The sequence below is a fragment of the Rattus norvegicus genome, chromosome 7 (assembly GCF_036323735.1).
Source record: "Rattus norvegicus strain BN/NHsdMcwi chromosome 7, GRCr8, whole genome shotgun sequence".
Classification (NCBI taxonomy): Eukaryota; Metazoa; Chordata; class Mammalia; order Rodentia; family Muridae; genus Rattus; species Rattus norvegicus.
Window position 1 is genome coordinate 26,986,314 of NC_086025.1, and position 19,996 is coordinate 27,006,309.

Sequence of the window (19,996 nt, forward strand, 5' to 3'; positions counted from 1 at the left end):
TTTTTTAAAAAAAGAATTGGGCAAGAGAGAAAAGTCCCTGACAATGGGATGGTGTGAGATTCCCCAAGAGAGTCCAGTTGCCTTTACACCTCATTGAGCATCTCCTCCAAGCGTCCCCACCTTTCCACATCCACCACATTCAGCACCCCAATCTCCATGTGCTAGTTCCCAGGTAAATTATTCAACCTATTGAGGTGAGAGTTTGCCTGTGGGCTTGCTGAGGGAGCTTGGAGAAATATATAGCCTTCAACTAAGAACTGAAATCCTACTTCAAGAAATAACTTCTTACAGCTCATGCCAAGTATATGGGTTCTATGCTCTAAAAAACCCCACAGGTTAGGGCTTCTTTTAATCATATAACTCAGGTTTCCACCATGACTCAAGCCTTGATAAATATTTCTGGGTTTTTTTTCCCCAAAAATGCCAGTTGGACATACTAATACGCAGCCACCTGCCACCCATCCCCTAAGCCTTTAAACAACACAACCAGATTGTTCATCTATGAGAAGGGAATTAGAGCAGTGTGTAGAATAACCTCCTTCTTTTTATAGATAAAGCAATCAGGACAAGAGCATTTAAGTCTTCCCAAAACACCCAGAACTACCCCAGGCTCCTCTTGGAAATAAGTTGCGAGCAATAAATTCTAAAAGCTAAAGAGAACTAGGATAGAGGATCTCAGCCCCCCCCAAAAAAAACTTTATTTTATGTTCTTTCTGCTCTTCCTGGTCTTCTCAGCAACCAAGGGTATGGTGGAAGGATGCCATCGAACTCATAAGATCAACAGCGTCCAGTGTTCCATACTTGAAAGGTTCTTCATGTCTGTAACTTGATTGTTCATGTCACGTGCCCTTAGACAATGCCTCATCTGCCATCTAGGGGCATTTGTTCTCATCCCTCGGGAGCTGGGAGCTCCAGACTGGGAAAGCTTGAAAATGCTACATGACATTGCCTGACTGCTTTCCTGGAAGAGATAACTGAAAAGGAGATGCCTAGACCATCTGTGCTCTCGTCTCCTGAGCTAACCCTTAGGTTAGTCACTGGGTTTCTGTAAGACTCATAAAGCCAGGGGCCACGGTGCACCGTAATTGTATGTTCAGATAAGTTTTCATTGAATTGTTCCAACTACTTTATGGGAATGAGGAAATTAATACCAAGAACTCTGTACCTCCTTCTCCACTTCTTCCTCCTCCTCTTCCACTTCATCTCCGTCTTCTTCCTCCTCCTTCTTTGAAAATTTGCTATGTGGCATCAAAAGGTAATTCTTGTGTTAGTAACATTATACAGAAGTATTTTAGAGTATAGTATGCATAGTATTTTATCTTCACCAGCAGAAATATATAACACTTTTCTAATTCTCAGAAAGCATTGGGTATTTGTAATACTTTCCTTTTGAAATGGAAAGGAAAGGCCTTAGGGCTGTGTGAATAGCTTGCTTAGCCCACAAAGGGTCCTACCCTCAATTCTCAGCAGCACACACATAGAAAGGAAGGAGGGAAGGAAGGAAGGAGGGAAGGAGGAAGGAAGGAAGGAAGGAAGGAAGGAAGGAAGGAAGGAAGGAAGGAAGACACAGGAGAAATGGGTTGGAGAGGAGAGGAGTAGATGTAATTTTAAAATGAGGAAGAAGGAGGGGCAAAGAAGAAGAGGAGAAGGAACAGGAAACCCTAAGAATCAGTGTGTCATAATAAAATGAGCCCTGGGTGTGTTTCTCTGCCATAATTATGATTACATACATTTAATGTCAATTATTTAAGAGAGTTAACTCTTGTTAATAGGAACATGTTTTATTCATTCATCTGTACCTGGTACTTAGTTATTATATATGAGGGACATTATAGGTATTCATTTAACCTTGCTGAACGGATGATTGAAATCTTGTTCAAGCCATGTAATCCCGTTGATTAGGTTAATCAATCTCTCTCTCTCTCTCTCTCTCTCTCTCTCTCTCTCTCTCTCTCTCTCTCTCTCTCTCCCCTCCCTCTCCTTCTCCCTCTCCCTCTTCCTCTCTCCCCTATACTATCCATTTTCCTTCTCCATTGATTATCCCCATCAATCACACTTATCACAATAACTTCTAACTTAAATTTTCAAACTTTACCCTATATTGCCTCCAAGTTAGCATCCCATCCTCAACTCCTCATTGTAACAAAATCTCTGCAAAGCTCTACCCGAAATCCTCTTTACTTCATTTAACAGGAGACATTTTCTCCCTATCTCTCTGCCAAGAATGGCCTAAATACAGTCACCGGGATGTCCTCATGGACAAATCCAATTGTCAGCTCTTGGTTCTCATTTTATTTAACTTGAATGATGAATCACTTCCCCCTTGATCTGTTCTCTTCCAGTGTTGTGGTTTCCCTTGTTTTGCTACCTTTCTGGTTATTCCTTGGGCTCCCTTATTGGGGGTTCCTCCTCCAAGAAGATTGAGTATTCCTTCATCATTTGATTGCCCTAAACTTTATTTTACTGGTCTGAATAAGAATGACTCACATAGACTCATGTGCTTGAATGCTTGACTCATAGGGAGTGGCACTATTAGGAGGTGTGACCTTGTTAGAGTAGGTGTGGCCTTGTTGGAGGAAATATGTCACTATTGGGGTGGGCTTTTAGGCCTCATATATGCTTAAGCTATACCCAGTTTGATACATGGTCTCCTTCTGCTGGTTGTGGCTCAAGATGTAAAGCTCTCAGCTCTAGTACCATGCACGTCTGCATGCTGTCATGCTTCTTGCCATGATGATAATGGACTAAACCTCTGAACCCATAAGCCAGCCCCAATGAATTCTTTTCCTTCATAAGAGTTGTTGTGGTCATGGTGTCTCTTCACAGCAATAGAAACTTTAAGACACTTCTCAGTCTTCTTTTACATTCTCATTCTTAGATGTCTTAGTTAGAGTTTTACTGCTGTAAACAGACACACCATGACCAAGGCAAGTTTTATAAGGATAATATTTAATCAGGGCTGGCTTACAGGTTCAGAAGTTCAATCCATTATCATCAAGACAGGAACATGGTGGCATCCAGGCAAGCATAGTGCAGAACATGAGAATTTTATGTCTTCATCTGAAGGCTGCTAGCAGGCTACTAGCTTCTAGGCAGCTAGGAGGAGGGTCTTAAGGCCCGTGCCAACAGTAACACAATTACTCCATCAAGGTCACACCTACTCCATCAAGGTCACACCTCCCAATAGCGCCACTTCCTGGGCCAAGTATATACAAACCGTCACCTTAGGTGATCTCATTCAGTCACACATCCCTATATTCCATATATACCCTAATGACTTTCACAATTGTATCCTTAGTTCAGATCTCCCCCTGAACTCTGGAGTTTGTAAAAGTATTTTATTATATTATTCAATTGCCTTCTGGATATGCCCAGTTAGATGTGTCATAGAAATCTCAACATTAACATATCTAGAACTTCATCCTAAGTTCTATATTTTACACACACATGCACACACACACAAACACACACACACACACACACACACACCAATTGTCTATGCATTTATTTCTCAATCTGATATGTTGCTATCTTCATTTTTCTAGTTCTCAAAAGAAAAGCCCCCGTCATCTTTGAAATCCTTCTTTAATATTCCACATGTATTCCATCAGCAGACTCTACTCTCTCTAAAAATATCCAGACCTTGATGGCTTCCCCATACTTGCCACCTGTACTGAGTGATCATCTATGAATTATTAAAATAGCCTCCTGCCTGGTTCCTCCTCCTTCTTGACCCTAAAGCTTCCTAAAGGCAAAGTGAGTTTTCTGAACTGTAGGAGGGCTCATATTTCCCCTCTACTCAAAACCCTACATTTACTTTCTCACTCCATTAAGAATAAAACCTAAAATCTTTTCAAGGACACCAGAGATCCTACACAAATAGGCTTTGTCTTCCTCTCGGAGTTCATCACATAGCCTTCTTGCTTTGAGAGTACCACTCCAGTCAATCCATCCTTTTTGTCTAGACCCAGTGGGAGCCCTCTCTCCCAGCATACCTGCAGTACAGGTTGAAATACTACTTCACAGGATAAAGCTTTGTTCAGATGTCTCCACATCAACACATTTCTCACATCTTAATACCATGCCTACCAACTTTACCATATATATATATATATATATACACATATATATATATGCAACAAACAACTATATATATATATGCAACAAACAACTATATATATATATATAACATGGTATATATATATACATATATACATATATATATATAGTTGTTTGTTGCTTATTTAGTGGCTAACACCCCTGCCCCCACTACCTCTCACACCAAGTTAAAAGCACCACCAATATTTTTGATTTTGATTTTGATGTTATTTTTGGTTCAGTTGGTATTTTGGGTTTGGCAGGTTTGGCATTTGTTTTCTTTCGATTCAACTTAAGTTTCAGTCTTTGGGGTTTTATAACTTGGTCCCTCACAGATAGAATAATACCTGGACAGCTGGTAGTGTGCAGTGATTATTTTTGAATGAACGAACCAGCCATCTTGGAAGAGGATCCATGAAAAGAATCTTGCTGCTAATATGTGCCTTTGAATCTTCTACCATAGCTCTCTTCATACCATGCTTTAAACAATTGAGCTAGAAGGCTCAGACAAGATAATAATAATTCTCAGTGAAGGATCTGAGACTAGAGAGTGCCAAGGATGCTGAGAGGGATGCTGGTTGTTATGGTAACTCTTCAACTCAGGCAAGTTGGCAGGCAGCATGCACTTATGAAAACATGTTTATGGAGCCTCCTAAACATTTTTCTAAATGGATTATACATACATTTTGTTTGTTGTTTTCTATTAGGAGTTAGCTACCATGCGTGCACAAAAATCTGAGGTACCTCTCAGCATTCCCTAGAAAAGGATTGTACTAGTTCTACTAAGTACATACATACCTAACATTATCCAACTGAAGGGGGAACAGGAGTGTAGGGCATAACTCGCTGATTAAAAATTCCAGAAGATTTCATGTAAAAAACAAGAAAACTGTTCCAGACAGAGTTGCAGCAAACTAGCAAAGTGAATACCTCAACGAAACCATATGCATGCTTCTCAGGGGGTGTTCTCTCATCACCCCTGGATTATGTCCTTCTCTGCAGTCTTCCTTTAACATACTATCAATAAATACTTGGTAGAGATCTCAAATGTGAAACGGGACTACATGTATAACATTCCTGTTCATCGACAGCTCAGAGTTGCCAAGTATTATTTTACTTGCTAGTCATACAATCCCCATGTTTGTCTCAGGCTTAAGAAGATTAACATAGTTTTCCTCAGTGTCACAGAGTAGTAGAAAGGTTACCCAGCCCTCATCCACCTGACTCTAAAGAACATAGTTTTGCTTTGTCACATATTTTTAAAAAACACTATTTGAGAAATCACCCCAGTTAACTATGGAACCTACAGAACCACGGCTCAGAGATTACTAAAATCTTGCTGTTCCAGTGTCAAGAAGGCCAAGGTCAATGCCACCATCCCCACCATGTCAGCTCAGCGGTGACTTCCAGGAAGCAAACCATACTGTAAAACCCATCACCCTTGGGCTTTGCTGCTCAACGTTTGAGCTCACTTCATTTTTTAGCTTCTCCATCGAGGCAATGCCAGGACAACTCTCTTCATTCATTCCTGTGATCCCTAGCAACCCACTCAGTGAGCGGTCACCATCTGCCCGTAGGAAGGTGATACTTAACTCGAAGCTGCCACAATCAGTGGTGTCTCGTGGTACGGAACCTGCTTCCACCAGGTTCTCCAAGTAAATAAACTGGGTCATGCCATACGCCAGTGTTTTGCTCACAACCTGGCAATTTCCTCTTTTACCACCATACAAACAGAAAGGAAAGATCTTTATAGAAACAAACACTCCACGGGAGAGCCTTGACACATATAGACACGTAATGTTGAAACGCTCCAGGCCCCTCATGCTCCTTATTTTTATTCCATATTAACCTACCAACCAGACTCTTCCAAAACAGTCCCTCTGTTCTTATATCTATCCTCTACGCTCCCCTGGAGTCATTTTATAAGGCAGAATTATAATCCCGTCAGTCCCGTAACTCAAACCTATATTATTCAATATGTACTACTATTGTTTTAAAGTCTAAACTCCGGAGTTGCATTTAAGGCCATCTGCAGTGGAGAGGTTTTCACTGTTGCTCCTACAAGATTTCTTGAAATCCCATTGCTGTCGTAATTCCTTAAACATGCCCCATCCTTCATCCCTCTTTCTCACCCTCTTTCTCTCCCCCAGGTCCCAACCCAGTAGCAACTGAATTCTTCCCTCTCACAGTCACCCATGTCACCATCACTGAGTCTGTGACTCCACCCTTGATCTCTCTCCTACATATCAGGCCCGTTATTCCACAAGGAGAAGCCACAGACACCTTAACCCAGAGTCCTCCTCAGATCTGCTCTCCAGTGTAGAGCTTTGCTGGTACCCTAGTCATCTGAGCCAGAAATCTGAATGGCAGCTGTGTCTCCCCCTAACCCCCTCCTGATGGCATCTTCACACCCTGCTTCTGATTGTCTGTGACTTGATAAAATTCTTTTCCTCTCAGCAAGGATTTAAGCAAGACCCAGGGAATGTGGTGCTTTTGTCATTGAATCTCTGGGTTTAAAATCAATGCCTTCGCATGTAACAAATCATTATGTTTTTCTGACAAAGAAAGGTATATTACTTAGCTGTTGACTATAGTCACTGATTTAAAAAAGCAGTAGATTCGAACTATACAGATGAATGGGATTATGCAAGAATGTGTGGGTCTATGTTTCAGGAAATCAGAGGAGAGGAGAACAAGCCCTTCAAGGCTGACTTGAATTCCTGTCCCTGCACAAGTGCCAATTCCAACTTGTAAGTAGGTAGGGCTAACAAAGGCTGTGATTTTGCATAAGTTTCAGTGGGTGATGCCTAACCTTGAAAGGCTCTTGGGTAGGTTTAGCTTTACCAACAGCAACAGAACAAAGGAATAAGAATATGAGAGGCTTAAGAGGCTCGGCTGTGTGATGATCATATCAGGGTTTGGGTTTTTACATTTCCTATGACAAGTGTAATAAGTTAGCACATACTAACTGACTGTAGAAAGAAAGGGAGAGAGAGAGAGAGAGAGAGAGAGAGAGAGAGAGAGAGAGAGAAACAAAGAAGCAGATCAGTTGTAGAGTGTGCCTTCCAAGCATGGGGCTCTGAATTCAATCCTCAGTACAAACATACCGCACTGTCCCCTTATTCTCTCAAGATTCTGGAGGCCAGAAGTCTGAAGTCACCATTGGTGGACCAATAATAAAGATGCTGGCAGTGTATCACTCCCTGAGGACACTTTAAGAAAACTCGGGCCCTGCCCTCCACTAGCATCTGATAGCTGATGGGCAAACCTTGTCTTGGGATCATTTTCACTCTCCTCTCTGTCTCTACAATCACATTGCCTCCTCCACTGTCTGTCAAATCTCCCTTTGCCTGTTTTATCAGATCCAAGGGTCTGTATTTTGGGCCCATATAGATAATCCAGGATAATCTTCCCTATCCCCTTATTCAAATAACCCTTATTTCGAATGTATCTGCAAAGATCTCTTCTCTAAGTAAACTAGTATTTGTAAATTCCGTGGGTCAGGACCCAGTATCTTTGGAACATTGGTCAGCTTGCCTCAGACACTCAAGCTCTGCCCAGGAACTGGCATGAAGTGGATATTGGTTGCTGCTACTGTTTTGTGGCCATTCATTTTGTTACCCTAAAACCAAAAGTTTTACCTAATACCTCTACACGTACGTTAGAGGATTGTGGTGATTTAAATAGAAATGGTCCCTTAGACTCATGTGTTCAAATGCTAGGTCAATAGGGAGTGGCACTATTAGGTATGACATTGTTGGAGGAAGTGTGTCACTGTAGGGGTTGATTTTAAGGTCTCATATGCTCAGGCTACTCCCAGTGTGACAGTCTCACCGTGCTGCCTGTGGATCAAGATGCAGAACCCTTAGGTCCTTCTCCAACCCTTGTCTACCTATAAGCTGCCATGTTTCCCTGCTACGATAAAACCTCTGAAACTGTAAACCAGCCCCAATTAAATGTCTTCTTTTATTAGAGCTGCTGGGGTGATGGTATCTCTTCACAACAATAAAACCTTAACTAAGACAAGAATCCTAGAAAACATTTTACTCTTGACAACCCTTGAGTCCTAATGGTAGAAGACAAATGATTTCCAAGTCAATGGACTTTGAAAATGTCTGATCTTGAACCTGAACTGTTATCTGCAATCATTTTTTTCTCTGGGATATTTTCACGTTTACCCCTTTTAAAAACATTTACTTATTTAATTAGTGTGTGCATGTGCCACAGCAGGCACGTCAAGATCAGAAGACAACCTGTGAGAATCAGTATCTCCTTCCACCATGTGGGTCCCAGGGATCCAACTCGGGTCATCATGAGGCTTGGTGGCAAACACCTTTATCCACTCAGCCATCTTGCCAGCCAGAAACAGGTTCTCATATAGACAAGGCTAGCTTCAAATTTTCTAGGTAGCTAAGGAAGATTGCCCTGCCTCCACTTCCAGAGTGCTAAGATTGCAGGCTTGGGCCATCATCCCCCCAGTTTATGAGCTTGAACCCAGGGCTTCATTCATGTTAGACAAGCACCTTACCCACTAGCTATTTCTCCAACTACCATCACCTTTGACAGGGCGTTCATTTTCTTATACCTTTCCCTTATGTGTATGCACAGTTACTTTTACAGGGAGTGAGAAACACATACAGTATTTCATTCAAGCACACAAATAGCGTCTTCTCTGCAGTCTGGTGGGTGGGTGGGCTTGAGATCTGGTGGGTGGGTGGGCTCACAGCGTTGCAGAACATAATATTGAATTTTAATTTGGTAAATAAGCTAGTTTCTTTCCTGAAAACTCTTTCTGCAAACGGAAAGCTGTGAGCTCGCTACTGGGTCTAGCACCAGGCGCTATACAGTCACCTTCTCAGGAAAGGGTGCCACACAGAACTACATAATCAAAGGCATGCTTCATTGAAGTGTTCTCATTGAGAGTGACCAAATCTACTTTTTTCTCGCACACACCAATAATCGGAAGGAAAACTTCAGATGTTTTAGTGTCATAAAGTTATCTAGACTCTTGTTTTGTTTGGGAACAAGATAATAGAAGCTTTTAAATTATTAGTTTCATGCATATGGTTCTTCCGCCTGCATGTGTGTCTGTGCCTCATTGGTACTAGAGTCACAGGCTGTTATGAGCCACCATGTGACCATATAGTTGCTTGGAATGGAACCTAGGACCTATACAGTAACAATCGGTGCTCTTAACTGATGAGGTATCTCTCTATCCCAAAGATAATAGAATTTTTATAATCTCAACCCAGTTTATAGGGTTCCATTCTTATTTTATGGGCTCTGCATTATATAATAATTATTTTTAAAGGCAGTTTTTCAAACCAGGACCATTGAGATTTCTCAATGTAAGGTACTTTACAAGTACTTTTCAAGTAAAAGTGCTTGCCCCCAGGTCTGATGATCTGAGTGTAAACCCTGGAATGTACATGATAGAAGCAAAGAATGAACTCCCACAGGCTGTCCCCTGACTTCCACAAGTCCTCTGTGGAGCTTGTGTACACACACACACACACACACACACACACACTAAAGATGATAGATAGATAGATAGATAGATAGATAGATAGATAGATAGATAGATAGGAAATTTTAGCTCTTTCTAAAATTCAATGTTTCTTTTCATTTAAGGCCCAATACGTATCAACTTAGGATTTTAGATTTTCTCTACAAATAACATATTTCTACCTAAATGAATTTTATTTTGAAATCCTTTGTATCCAGGGTTTATTCTGAAAGCTGAAAAATGTTGCTAACTTACCTAGCATTTGGAGCCCTGGGTTCAGTTCCCAACATCTCAAAAGTAAACTCCAGATGTTTACTTTTTTAAAAAAACCTACTTTATTAAAATAATGATAATTTTAAGAGGCAAGAAAGTCAGATGTCATGGATGTCCTAGTTGGCTTGAATTGTCAACTTGATACAGCCTAAAGTTATCTCAGAAGAAGGCAAGAGTTGAGGCGTTGCCTAGATCAGCTTAACCTATAAGCATATGGGGGAATCTTAATTGCTAATTGTACAGGAAGGCCCAGCCTATTACGGGTGGCACCATCCCTAACTAAGCAAGTAGCCCTGGGCTTTATATGAAAGTAACTGCTATAGCTACCTCATGGGAAAGTGTGGGTATCCATCTAACAAGTGACAGGGGTTGACGGTGTTTCCATTATGTACCAGGTACTGTGCCAGGAACTGAAATTTCCATTTACTAAGAATGAAAGGAATGATTCCTGCCTTTAGGGAGTGTACGGTGGGAAAATGAATGTAACCAACCACAAACGAGGCTCCAGCTATAGTTGTGGGAAAGGGAAAGAAGCATCTGTCTATGCACGCGATGTCAGGAAAGCCTTAAGGGAGGAGCTTGGTTACTATGGGAGGTGCGAAGAGTCAGATGCCTCACCCACATGTAAAGACCCGGGTAGTAAATGTGGATCACAGACACATTGAAATTATTTGAATTCTGACTTTTTAGCATCCACCTTACCCACCTTGGAGCGTTTTCCTCATGTCCTTTAATTCTTTTTTTTTTTTTTTTGGTTCTTTTTTTCGGAGCTGGGGACCGAACCCAGGGCCTTGTGCTTCCTAGGTAAGCACTCTACCACTGAGCTAAATCCCCAGCCCCATGTCCTTTAATTCTTAACCCTGGCATAAAGATTCCAGAAGGCCCAAATTGAAGTCTCTCAGCACTGAAGAGTTGGCCTGCTATCTTCCACAAGCACATCAGAGGGGCCTTTGTTTCCTCTTCAGTAAAATAGGGACAACGGTACCCGTCTCAACTAATAGCAATTGAAGTAGTTGCCGTTGCTTAAAGCACTTCACAAATTGTAGAGCACCAGACAACCCAAGATAAGATCTAAGGGTAACCGCTAACCTTCCTGAAGATGCTTTTATTAGCACCTTAGCTTTCCAAGTGCACAATATTTCCATGGATCAATCAAATGCTAATAAATCCTGCCTGCGTCACTGAAGCCTATTGTCAAAAATTGTCCTCAAGCGTGATGATCTGATGCTATTGACACAAGGCCCATGAGATCAGATTACCATCACCATGGTCCTGTTGCCATGGTAACCATAGCCGGCTGGCATGAAAGTTCTCTGACAGTCGGATTGGAAAGACGAAGAAAACTCAGCCCACTTCGTGCATTAAATGAATTACAAGTCCGTGTAAAGAAAGAAAAGAAAATTGCTAACCCTTAATCAACTGCTTTTATTTTTTTTTTCTACTTATAAGGATTGCAGAGCAAAGCAGGAGACCTCTCTTTCCCACACAATTGTGTTGTGGCACCTTTATGAGGTTTGAAGGTGGCATCTAGGTATTGGCTATAGGGGGAAAAAAACCTAAAATACATATTATCTTATATAATAATCTTCTCTCTAAGGCTCGTGTGGTATTAAGCAGTGGCTGAGTCAAACCTCTTTTTTGTCTAGATTCAGAGCCAAAATAGAAAGGTCCAGTAACAAAAGCATCCTTCAAGCCTGAGAAGCAAAAAGGATGCTTTAAATATATACCTTTTTACTATTATATAAGCCAGATAGGGAAAACCTGGGAAATCAATTCTGACCTGGGAGATAATTCACCTTTTCTTTGTTTGTCCCCTGTACCATTAGGAAATGGTGTTTTTCATGTAATTGATAAATTTGAAATAGCGAATCTTGTGTAGGCAGAAACAGCATTTGCCCTCTCTATAGCTGAGTGGTCATTTTATAATTCAGATATATATATATGAGTTCTGGCTGCTTTCAGATACCAAAGACATCAGGTGATTGTAAGACGTGATCTTTGTCCTGATTGTCTTCCAAGGGGCACAGCCAGAGAGCTTCCCTAGAGGCTCCCGAAGACAATAATAGATAGTGGCTTGTGCAGAATGCCCATGGAACGAAGATGAAGGATGCCTTCATTGGCATGCAGGCCAGACAGTGCTACCTGGGCTGAAAGGTGGTCTGAGCCAAGTCCAGGAGGAAGCCTACAGAGCCATCAGAGCACCAAAGCAATGGCAAACTCAAGTTTTCCTATCAGCCTGTCTCCTCTTGAGATACTCAACTGTGGAAAGTTACCCAGAAATTATAGTAATAGCTCATAACCCAATCAGATAAAATCCAGCTTTCTCATTGATGACAAAGGTCATATTTCAGAAAGAACATTGCATGCTCTAGGATTCCTCAGAAATGCTTTCTGGTTTAGGTTTTGGTTTGTTTTGCTTTGTTTAAACCGGGGGATGGAGATGCATCCTGATTCACGTCAATGTATTGAAACAAAGTGAATTATCAGCCCGTGCTGTTTAAGCATGACCCAGTGGCACAAAAGAAATGAGCATTAAAAGGGTAAATGAATAAATGACCTAAAATGATGATAAATATTTTAGAACTCTTCGTAATAGAATTCTCCAATCATAGCTTCCACTTGTGTCTCCCCAGCAGAAAATGCCAGTTTTCATCCAAGAATCTCTTGGCATGGCTTCTTGCCTTTTTGTTTGGTACCAGGCAGGATACATTTCTTTGATGGAATTTGTTCCTGATGGAATTTGTGCACAGGATTATCTGATTTTATAGTGACAGTTGTGTACCTTCTTAACAATCTAATTCTCTTTCTTTTGGCCAATGGGAGTAAACCAGTAAGAGATTCCCGGCCATAGTCCTAGAGCAAGAGTTCAAAGCTACCATTGAACCCACACCCTCACTCCTAGTCTCTCATCTATCGCATGACACATACCCAGCCAGGCTTGGAGCCTGTTATCAGAGAACTCTAAAAGCAAAACAAAAAGACCCACCAGACACATAGAAATGATGCGGCGACCTATCCCGGACCCAAGGCTGGCTCTTTCTCAAGTGTATGACTGGGTCATAAATTTTGCACTTGATTTCAAGAGCTAACTCAGACCAACGAGCTGACTGGGTTTGGACCAGCATCAAGGTCTTCGAGTTTCCCTTCTCTGCTCTCAGGGAGGATAGTTTTGCACAGAACTGCTGTGAGGGCTCAATGACACAAGAGAGGACTGATGCATCTCCACACTGGGAGGAGCTGTAAAGGAAGCAAGTGTCTGGTCACATACACACACCCATGATACTGTGTGTGTGTGTGTGTGTGTGTGTGTGTGTGTGTGTGTGTGTGTAGAACCAGAAGACAGCTGCCCAGATGTAAACACCAGCTGGTGGCACCTCCCATCTGGATGACCTCATCAAGCCCCCTTACCTCACGGCTTCATCTTTCCTTACTGCACTGAGGGTGAATAGATAAGGAAGTGAATGATAAATGGAACTGACATCATTTATGCATATTCTGAAATCAACACCATGAAGTGGGCAACATTATCTCTGATACTAGGGGAAACGGTGGGTAGGACACTTACTCTTCATTCTTAGAGATGAAGAATCCACTGTCTAGAGGAGAGAATCCCCTGAGCATGTCGCTAGGAGAACAGATTGGATCATGTCTATCTTTTTAATGTCTGCTTTCTGAGCTCAGGTACCAAACTCAGCTGCATCTAGGTCAGGTCCTAGCACAATAAAAGCCCGTCCACTCGTTCAGTCTACATCAATTGCACTGCTGATGGATGCTGCCAGCAAGACAGCCCTTCGCTAGCAAAGCTTGCAATCGGAATTACTTTACTAGATGAGACCAATTAGCTTCCATTGTCACTTCATGGAAATGGGTGTCTTAAGGAAATTAGAAAGAGCCCAAGCAAGTTCTGATGGTGGGATAACAATACATAAAGGTCTGGAGGGGCTTAAGAAAATAACACAGCCCATTGAATGTCTCCTGGCCTGCAAGGAAGCAATGCTGAGGGGCAGGGATCCAAAAGGGAAGAAAGGAAGCTGAAAACAGGTCCCACCATCAACTATGCACGATGGGCACTCCAGCTTGTTAAGTGCGAGACCATTCTCTTCTCTTCTCTTCCTCTCTGTCTATCACTGTGTTCCCTCAGTGCCTCCGGTTATTGCCTCTACCCTTTCTGCTTCTGGTACCCTTAGAGAAGAGTCTGAATTCCTCCAGTATCCCACTGAAAGCTTTTTTTCCCTTTTTCACTTTCCTTGTTAAACATCTTGACAATTTTTCCCTTGCCCTCTTCATGTTCTGAATGCATGTTTCCCATCTAAGCAACCATTCCTCCAATCGCTCACCTTCTTTTATCGACTCTCTTTCTAGATTAAATTCTCAGCCTTAAGAGCAAAAAAAAATGAACAGATAAACCAAACCAGAAAGTGCATGATTTTTTCTACTCATACACTATCTTACTGCCACAAATCTATTTTCATGTGCCTAATATTAATACCCATTGCGGACCATGATTCTCAGCATTATTTTGCCTTTTTCTGTGGGAACTTCCTTATGTTTCCTAGAGCCCTGACCCTGAGGACAGTTTTTGTTGTTGTTGTTGTTGTTGTTTCCTTTGTTTCTCTTTTAGATGGGATCATGCTTTCATTCCTCCATGGATTAACTCTTCAAGTATTGGCTGGCCACCTAATATCCATTACTTACTGTGCTAGCCATTGGTGATACTTCATGGACTAAGATTATTTCCATGTTCCAGGCACACAGCAAAGTTGGAAAGGTAGCAAAGGCCCGCCCACTGGCTAGTGTGAGCTAATCACTGGGGAGCACAGGACGCATTTTCTTCAGACTGTCTTAATCTCACAAGCTGAACCCTTTACAATAATCTACCATGCTGCTTCAGAAGGAAAAAGCTCACTGGAGTAGAAGACGTGAAGACAGCGTGGATGCTGTTCTCGCAGTGATTAACCAGCTATTCTACCACAATAAGGGCATATGGATATTTAAGTCTCAGTAAAGAACTACTTGTTTAATCATGCTCTTCTTCATGCCTGGCCTAGGGAAGGAGTCAATGAAAAACATGGCCACAAACATGGAGATATAGATACCCTAGATCTTAAAGTTGGGTGTCTCTACCTTTAAGATAATCTTTTAAAAGAAAAGAAAGCCTAATATAGTATCATTTCTGTGTTTGCCTAGCACTTCTGTTATCTAGCTACCTATGTTACCTGTCTGCTAAGGTCTTTCCTGGCCTTTGGTGAAGAGGAGTTCAATTCTTTATCTCTGAACTACAGAGCAAGAAGCGAAGTTACAAGAACATTCCAGTCTGCAGCCAAATTATGTGAGGCTCAGATTCAACATCAGGTTAATCCATCAGATACTACCTTCCATGGGACTCATGATGTTTAACTCAGCAAAGGGCATTTTTGTTGTAGTTATTCCATGACTTTGTCTAGTATGACAAAAAGGAATGTCAGGCATTCTTTCCATAGAAATAAATATTCCCGAAGGTGGTCCTTGAGAAATTACACAATGCCAAGTATATCTAGCCAACAATTTGTGCTTCCCTTTCTAGTCGGGGGCAATGTGGTGGAGGTTCTTGGGTGATCATCTGGTATTCCAACTGGCTTCTATGAGCAGGAGTATGTCAGACTCCCAGTCTCCTCGCTTCCACAAGGCCACTGTAAACCAAATAGTGAGGGCGCAGCTAACATTCAAAACTAAGAAGTGGCTCCTGGCTGAAGGGGTTTGCAACCCCATAAGAAAAATACCAACCAATCAGAGCTTCCAGGAACTAAACCACCATCCAAAGAGTCCACATGGACAGACCCATGGCTCCAGCTGCATATGTAGCAGAGGATGGTCTTGTTGGGCACCAAGGGGAGGAGAAGCCCTTGGCCCTGCCAAGGTTGGACCCCCCCAGTGTAGGGGAATGTCAGGGCGGGGAGGTGGGAAAGAGTGGGTGGATGGGTGGGGGAATACCCTCATAAAAGAAGGGAGAGGGGGATAGGATAAGGGGATTATGGAGGGGAAACAGGAAAAGGGGATAATATTTGAAATGCAAATAAAAAAACATCCAATAAAAAAAAAGAAGTGGTTCCTGGGAGCTGGAGACAGAAATAGTGAGAGGTAACTGTCTCATCCATGTTAATTAAATTTATGTCAGTTTGTTATATTTGGTATATTATTTATATTAATGTAGATTTATATTTATTGTGCATGTATGTTCACAGTCTGGGTTTATTGCACTTACTTCAGCTGCATCATTCCTCATTATGATGTTGTAGTACAGATGGAGAATCACGGTAAAGAGATATTTGCTTTCTGATCTGCTCATTTCTCTAAGACAGTCAGAGCCAGCTGAGCTCTATTCAGCCTTTATTACCTGGTGCAATATAAAAACAAAAGCTAAATGGAATAATGCTCTATAAAATGTAAACTATGGTTCTGTTTCTATTAATTTAGAGTTGAACGTTTCTAAATTAACTGATGTGATATAAGATCGTATTGGTTAATTGATATGATATGAAATGAATTGATTTGATATAAAATCAAAGGAAACCTTAGGAAGGTGGTACTTCTTACCCAACTTTGTTCTCCCCAGCCCCCAGAGGGGGGAGGGGATGTTTATTTGGCTCATCCTCCCAGCTTGTGTTCTATGATTGATAGAAGTGAGGAACTGAAGCGAACAGTATGATCTGGGTCACTCTTACCTAGCTTACTTTTTTTTCCATTAATTAATTAATTTACTTTACATCCCAATCACAACATCCCCTTCCTCCTCTTCTAGTCCTCTCCTCCCCCCATCCCTTCTCCCTTTCTCCTCAAAGAAAGGGAGTCCTCCAGTGGATATCAATCTGCCTTGGCAAATCAAGTTAGAGTAGGACTAGGCACATCTTCTCCTATTAAGGCTAGACAAGGCAGCCCAGCTAGGGCAAAGGGATCCAATGATAGGAAACAGAGTCAGAGACAGTCCCTGCTGCTGCTGTCAGGAGTCCCACAGGGAGACCCAGCTACACATCTGTTACATATGTATAGGGGTCCTAGGTCCATCCCACGCATACTCTCTGGTCGGCGGTTCAGTATCTGTGAGCAGCTATGAGTCCAGGTTAGTTGACTTCATAGGTTTTCTTGTGGTGTCCTTGCCCTCTTTGGTTCCTTCAATCCTTTCTCTGCTTCTTCTACAACATTCCCTGAGTTCCACCTAATGTTTGACTGTGGGTCTCTGCATCTGTTTCCATCAACTGCCAGGTAAGGAAGGCCTTTCCGATGACAGGCGTCATCATTAATAATGTTAGGGGTGGGATCCCTCTCATGGCATGGGTCTCAAGCTGAGTCACTCATTGTTTGGCCATTCCCACAGTGTCTGCTCCCTCTTTATCCATGAACATCTCATAGGCAGGAAAGATTATAAGTGGAAGGCTTTATGTCTGGGTTGGTATCTCTATCCATCCATTGGAAGTCTTGCCTGGTTACAGGAGGTGGCCATTTTAGGTTCCATATCCCCTATTGCTAAAGTGACCCTCATAGATTCCTGGGAATTTTTACTCTCCTAGTTTCTAGCTTGTCCCAAAGAGGACCCCCTACCGATTCCAGTTTTTTTTTCTCTCTCCCCATTCTCCTCACACTTGATCCCTTCCTATCAGCACCCCTCCCCTCCCCAGTCTCCTCTCTCCATACACCTCCATCCACCCCTGACCTCTGTTTTAATTCCCCTATTCAGTGACATTCATGCCTCCTTCCTTGGGCCTTCCTTGTTATCTTTGGGACTATAGATTGAGGCATGGCCATCCTGTTCTCTATGGCCAATGTCCACTTACAAGTGCATACATCCCAGTTTGTGTTTCTGAATCTGAGCTGCCTCACTCAGGATGATCTTTTCTAGTTCCATCCATTTGGCTGCAAATTTCGTGATGTCATTGTTTTTAATAGCTGAGTAATATTCCATTGTGTAAATGTAACTCATTTCTTATCCATTCTTCTGTTGAGGGGCATCCGGCTTATTTCCAGTTTCTGGATATTATAAATAAAGCTGCTATGAACATAGTTGAGCATGTGTCCTTGCAGTATACTGGGGCATCTTTGGTCATTATCCAACTTCGATGTACATTTTATATAACTACTGGACTCAAAACTGTTAACATATTCTCTATTAAGAAGAAATACAAAACATGATTTAGAAATATCCATTGCTTTGGGCTACATCAATGTAGAAAGAAAAGAATTTCCCTGACCCTAGATTTTAACAATGAATTCGAAGACTCTTGGTCACTTCCAAAGTTATTTTTGATTGCATAATGACATATATGAACACTTCAAATCCAGGTTTTTTGGATATTTCTGGATTTTTCTTCTACTTATTCCAGGATCAGGGCTGGTGAGGAAGACATGGGAAACTTAGGCTATAGAGTCACTGTGCTAAATGACTTTTATCTGTGACTTGGACTGCCAGGAATGAATTGACTCCCCTTCTAGTGCCTCCTGGGGAAAATCACTTCCAGATGGCAACAGTGAGTGTTTTCAGAGAAGTGACAATCTGAGGCCTTACAGGGAGTTCTGGTGAAGGATTTGCCAGGGAGAAATCCTGAAACACCCTACACCCTATCTTGGGAATACACATCTGCTTCTACAAAGACTTATGTTCCAAGAAGTTACTCATTGTCTTGTATGATTAAAATGAGTATCTCAGAGCAAGGGAATTGGTATTGTCTGTGCCTTTGGATACTCTAACACTATCCCTTCATGTACGACTCTTTAAAATGGGACCTGACCTTCTTAGTCTCGTGTGTGTGTGTGTGTGTGTGTGTGTGTGTGTGTGTGTGTGTGTGTGTATGTGTATGGTGTATGTGCACCTGTGTATGAACTTGGCTATCATGTTTGCTTTCTGTTTCTGAAATGGGTACTGTTCATATACCACAAGACTTACAAGCTTGAGACAGCATACATGAGAAAATAAACATACAAACAGAGAAGACATGCTCAGAGAAGACAAAAATGGGGAAGAATTTGAACAGTCGTCAAGTTTTTATTCTAGCATCTTAACTGCATGAGAGTTTTCAAAAGTATATATAACTACTTTAATGCTCAAATGCCAAAGAGGACAGTATTTTTCTAGATGGCTGTCTTTTATCCACAGAATGCATCCAGGGCTTTCTATCCAAATGATTGAAGACTCAGATCTCAAAATGTTAAGGCTTGCAAACACAAACCCCACAAACACACATTAAACGAAGCAATTCAGGTCCTATTTTAAAGGGTCTTACATGAAGGAATAGTGTTAGACTATCCAAGAGCACAGGCAATTCTCTCTTAGCCAATATTCATGGAACATCAGGTACCACACTCAAATTGGAGACAAAACCATCCACCAACCACCTCCACGGAGCTTAAAACTTAAATAAGCAATCTTTGGTTTAGGGAGCAAAACCATCTCACTCAGTGCAGGGGCAGCCAGTAAGAGTTCCTAGAAGTGGTTTAAAGAAACTAAGCGGGTCAAAACCAGGTAAGAACAGTGGAGCAGGTAGAGAGAGGGACAGGATGCAGTTATTGAGGAAGCACTACTAAACCTAAGGGGTAAGATGACGCATGGTTTTTCAAGGCACCTCAGGCGATAGCCTTCCATTCAAGTGAACAAATGTCTATCTGGCAGCTACTGTTTTTTTCACCTTCTACCACTCACTATGCAAGCATAGAATACAGATTGTAATGTGGACCTTTCTCTAAAAGCTGTATGAACTGAGAGAGCATGTAAAACATAAGGCTTGAGAACACGAGAGCATTTGATCCTATAGAACAGGGTATGAACTCCCCCTCCCCGTGCACAATGAGGGAAGGAAGAAAAGTCATCAGTATTGCTTGAGAGCTGGTACAGAGAGCTGTGTTGACAGAACGGGCAATAAATTAGAATCGCTGTGTTCCTTGCCACTTAATGTCTTTCAGAAAGAGCAGCAAGTCTTTCTGCACGTGTAACTTTACCACTCCCCACCTGCAACAAGTTCACAGACGCAACCCCATCACCTACCCATCTACTGTGTAACCAGCTTCCCCTCATTTGACATGTGTCACCTCCCCTACAATACTGCAAAAGTTTCTTAAGCAACCTACCTACCGCCAATCTCAGTTCTTTACACG

General features: G+C 41.9%; 1 protein-coding gene across 16 annotated transcripts in view; it reads left to right on the forward strand.

Moving 5' to 3' along the window:
* Window positions 1–19,996, forward strand: part of Anks1b (ankyrin repeat and sterile alpha motif domain containing 1B) — a 1,165,904-nt gene that overhangs the window by 785,665 nt on the left and 360,243 nt on the right. Inside the window, exon 16 of one of the 16 annotated variants that reach the window (XM_039079051.2) lies at window positions 14,499–15,802. The exons of the other annotated variants lie outside the window; for them this stretch is intronic. Coding sequence (XP_038934979.1) covers window positions 14,499–14,531 — 33 coding nt within the window. The 3' untranslated portion in view covers window positions 14,532–15,802. Of the gene's footprint in view, window positions 1–14,498; window positions 15,803–19,996 lie in introns of those variants that run through there. 16 annotated transcript variants of the gene reach the window in all.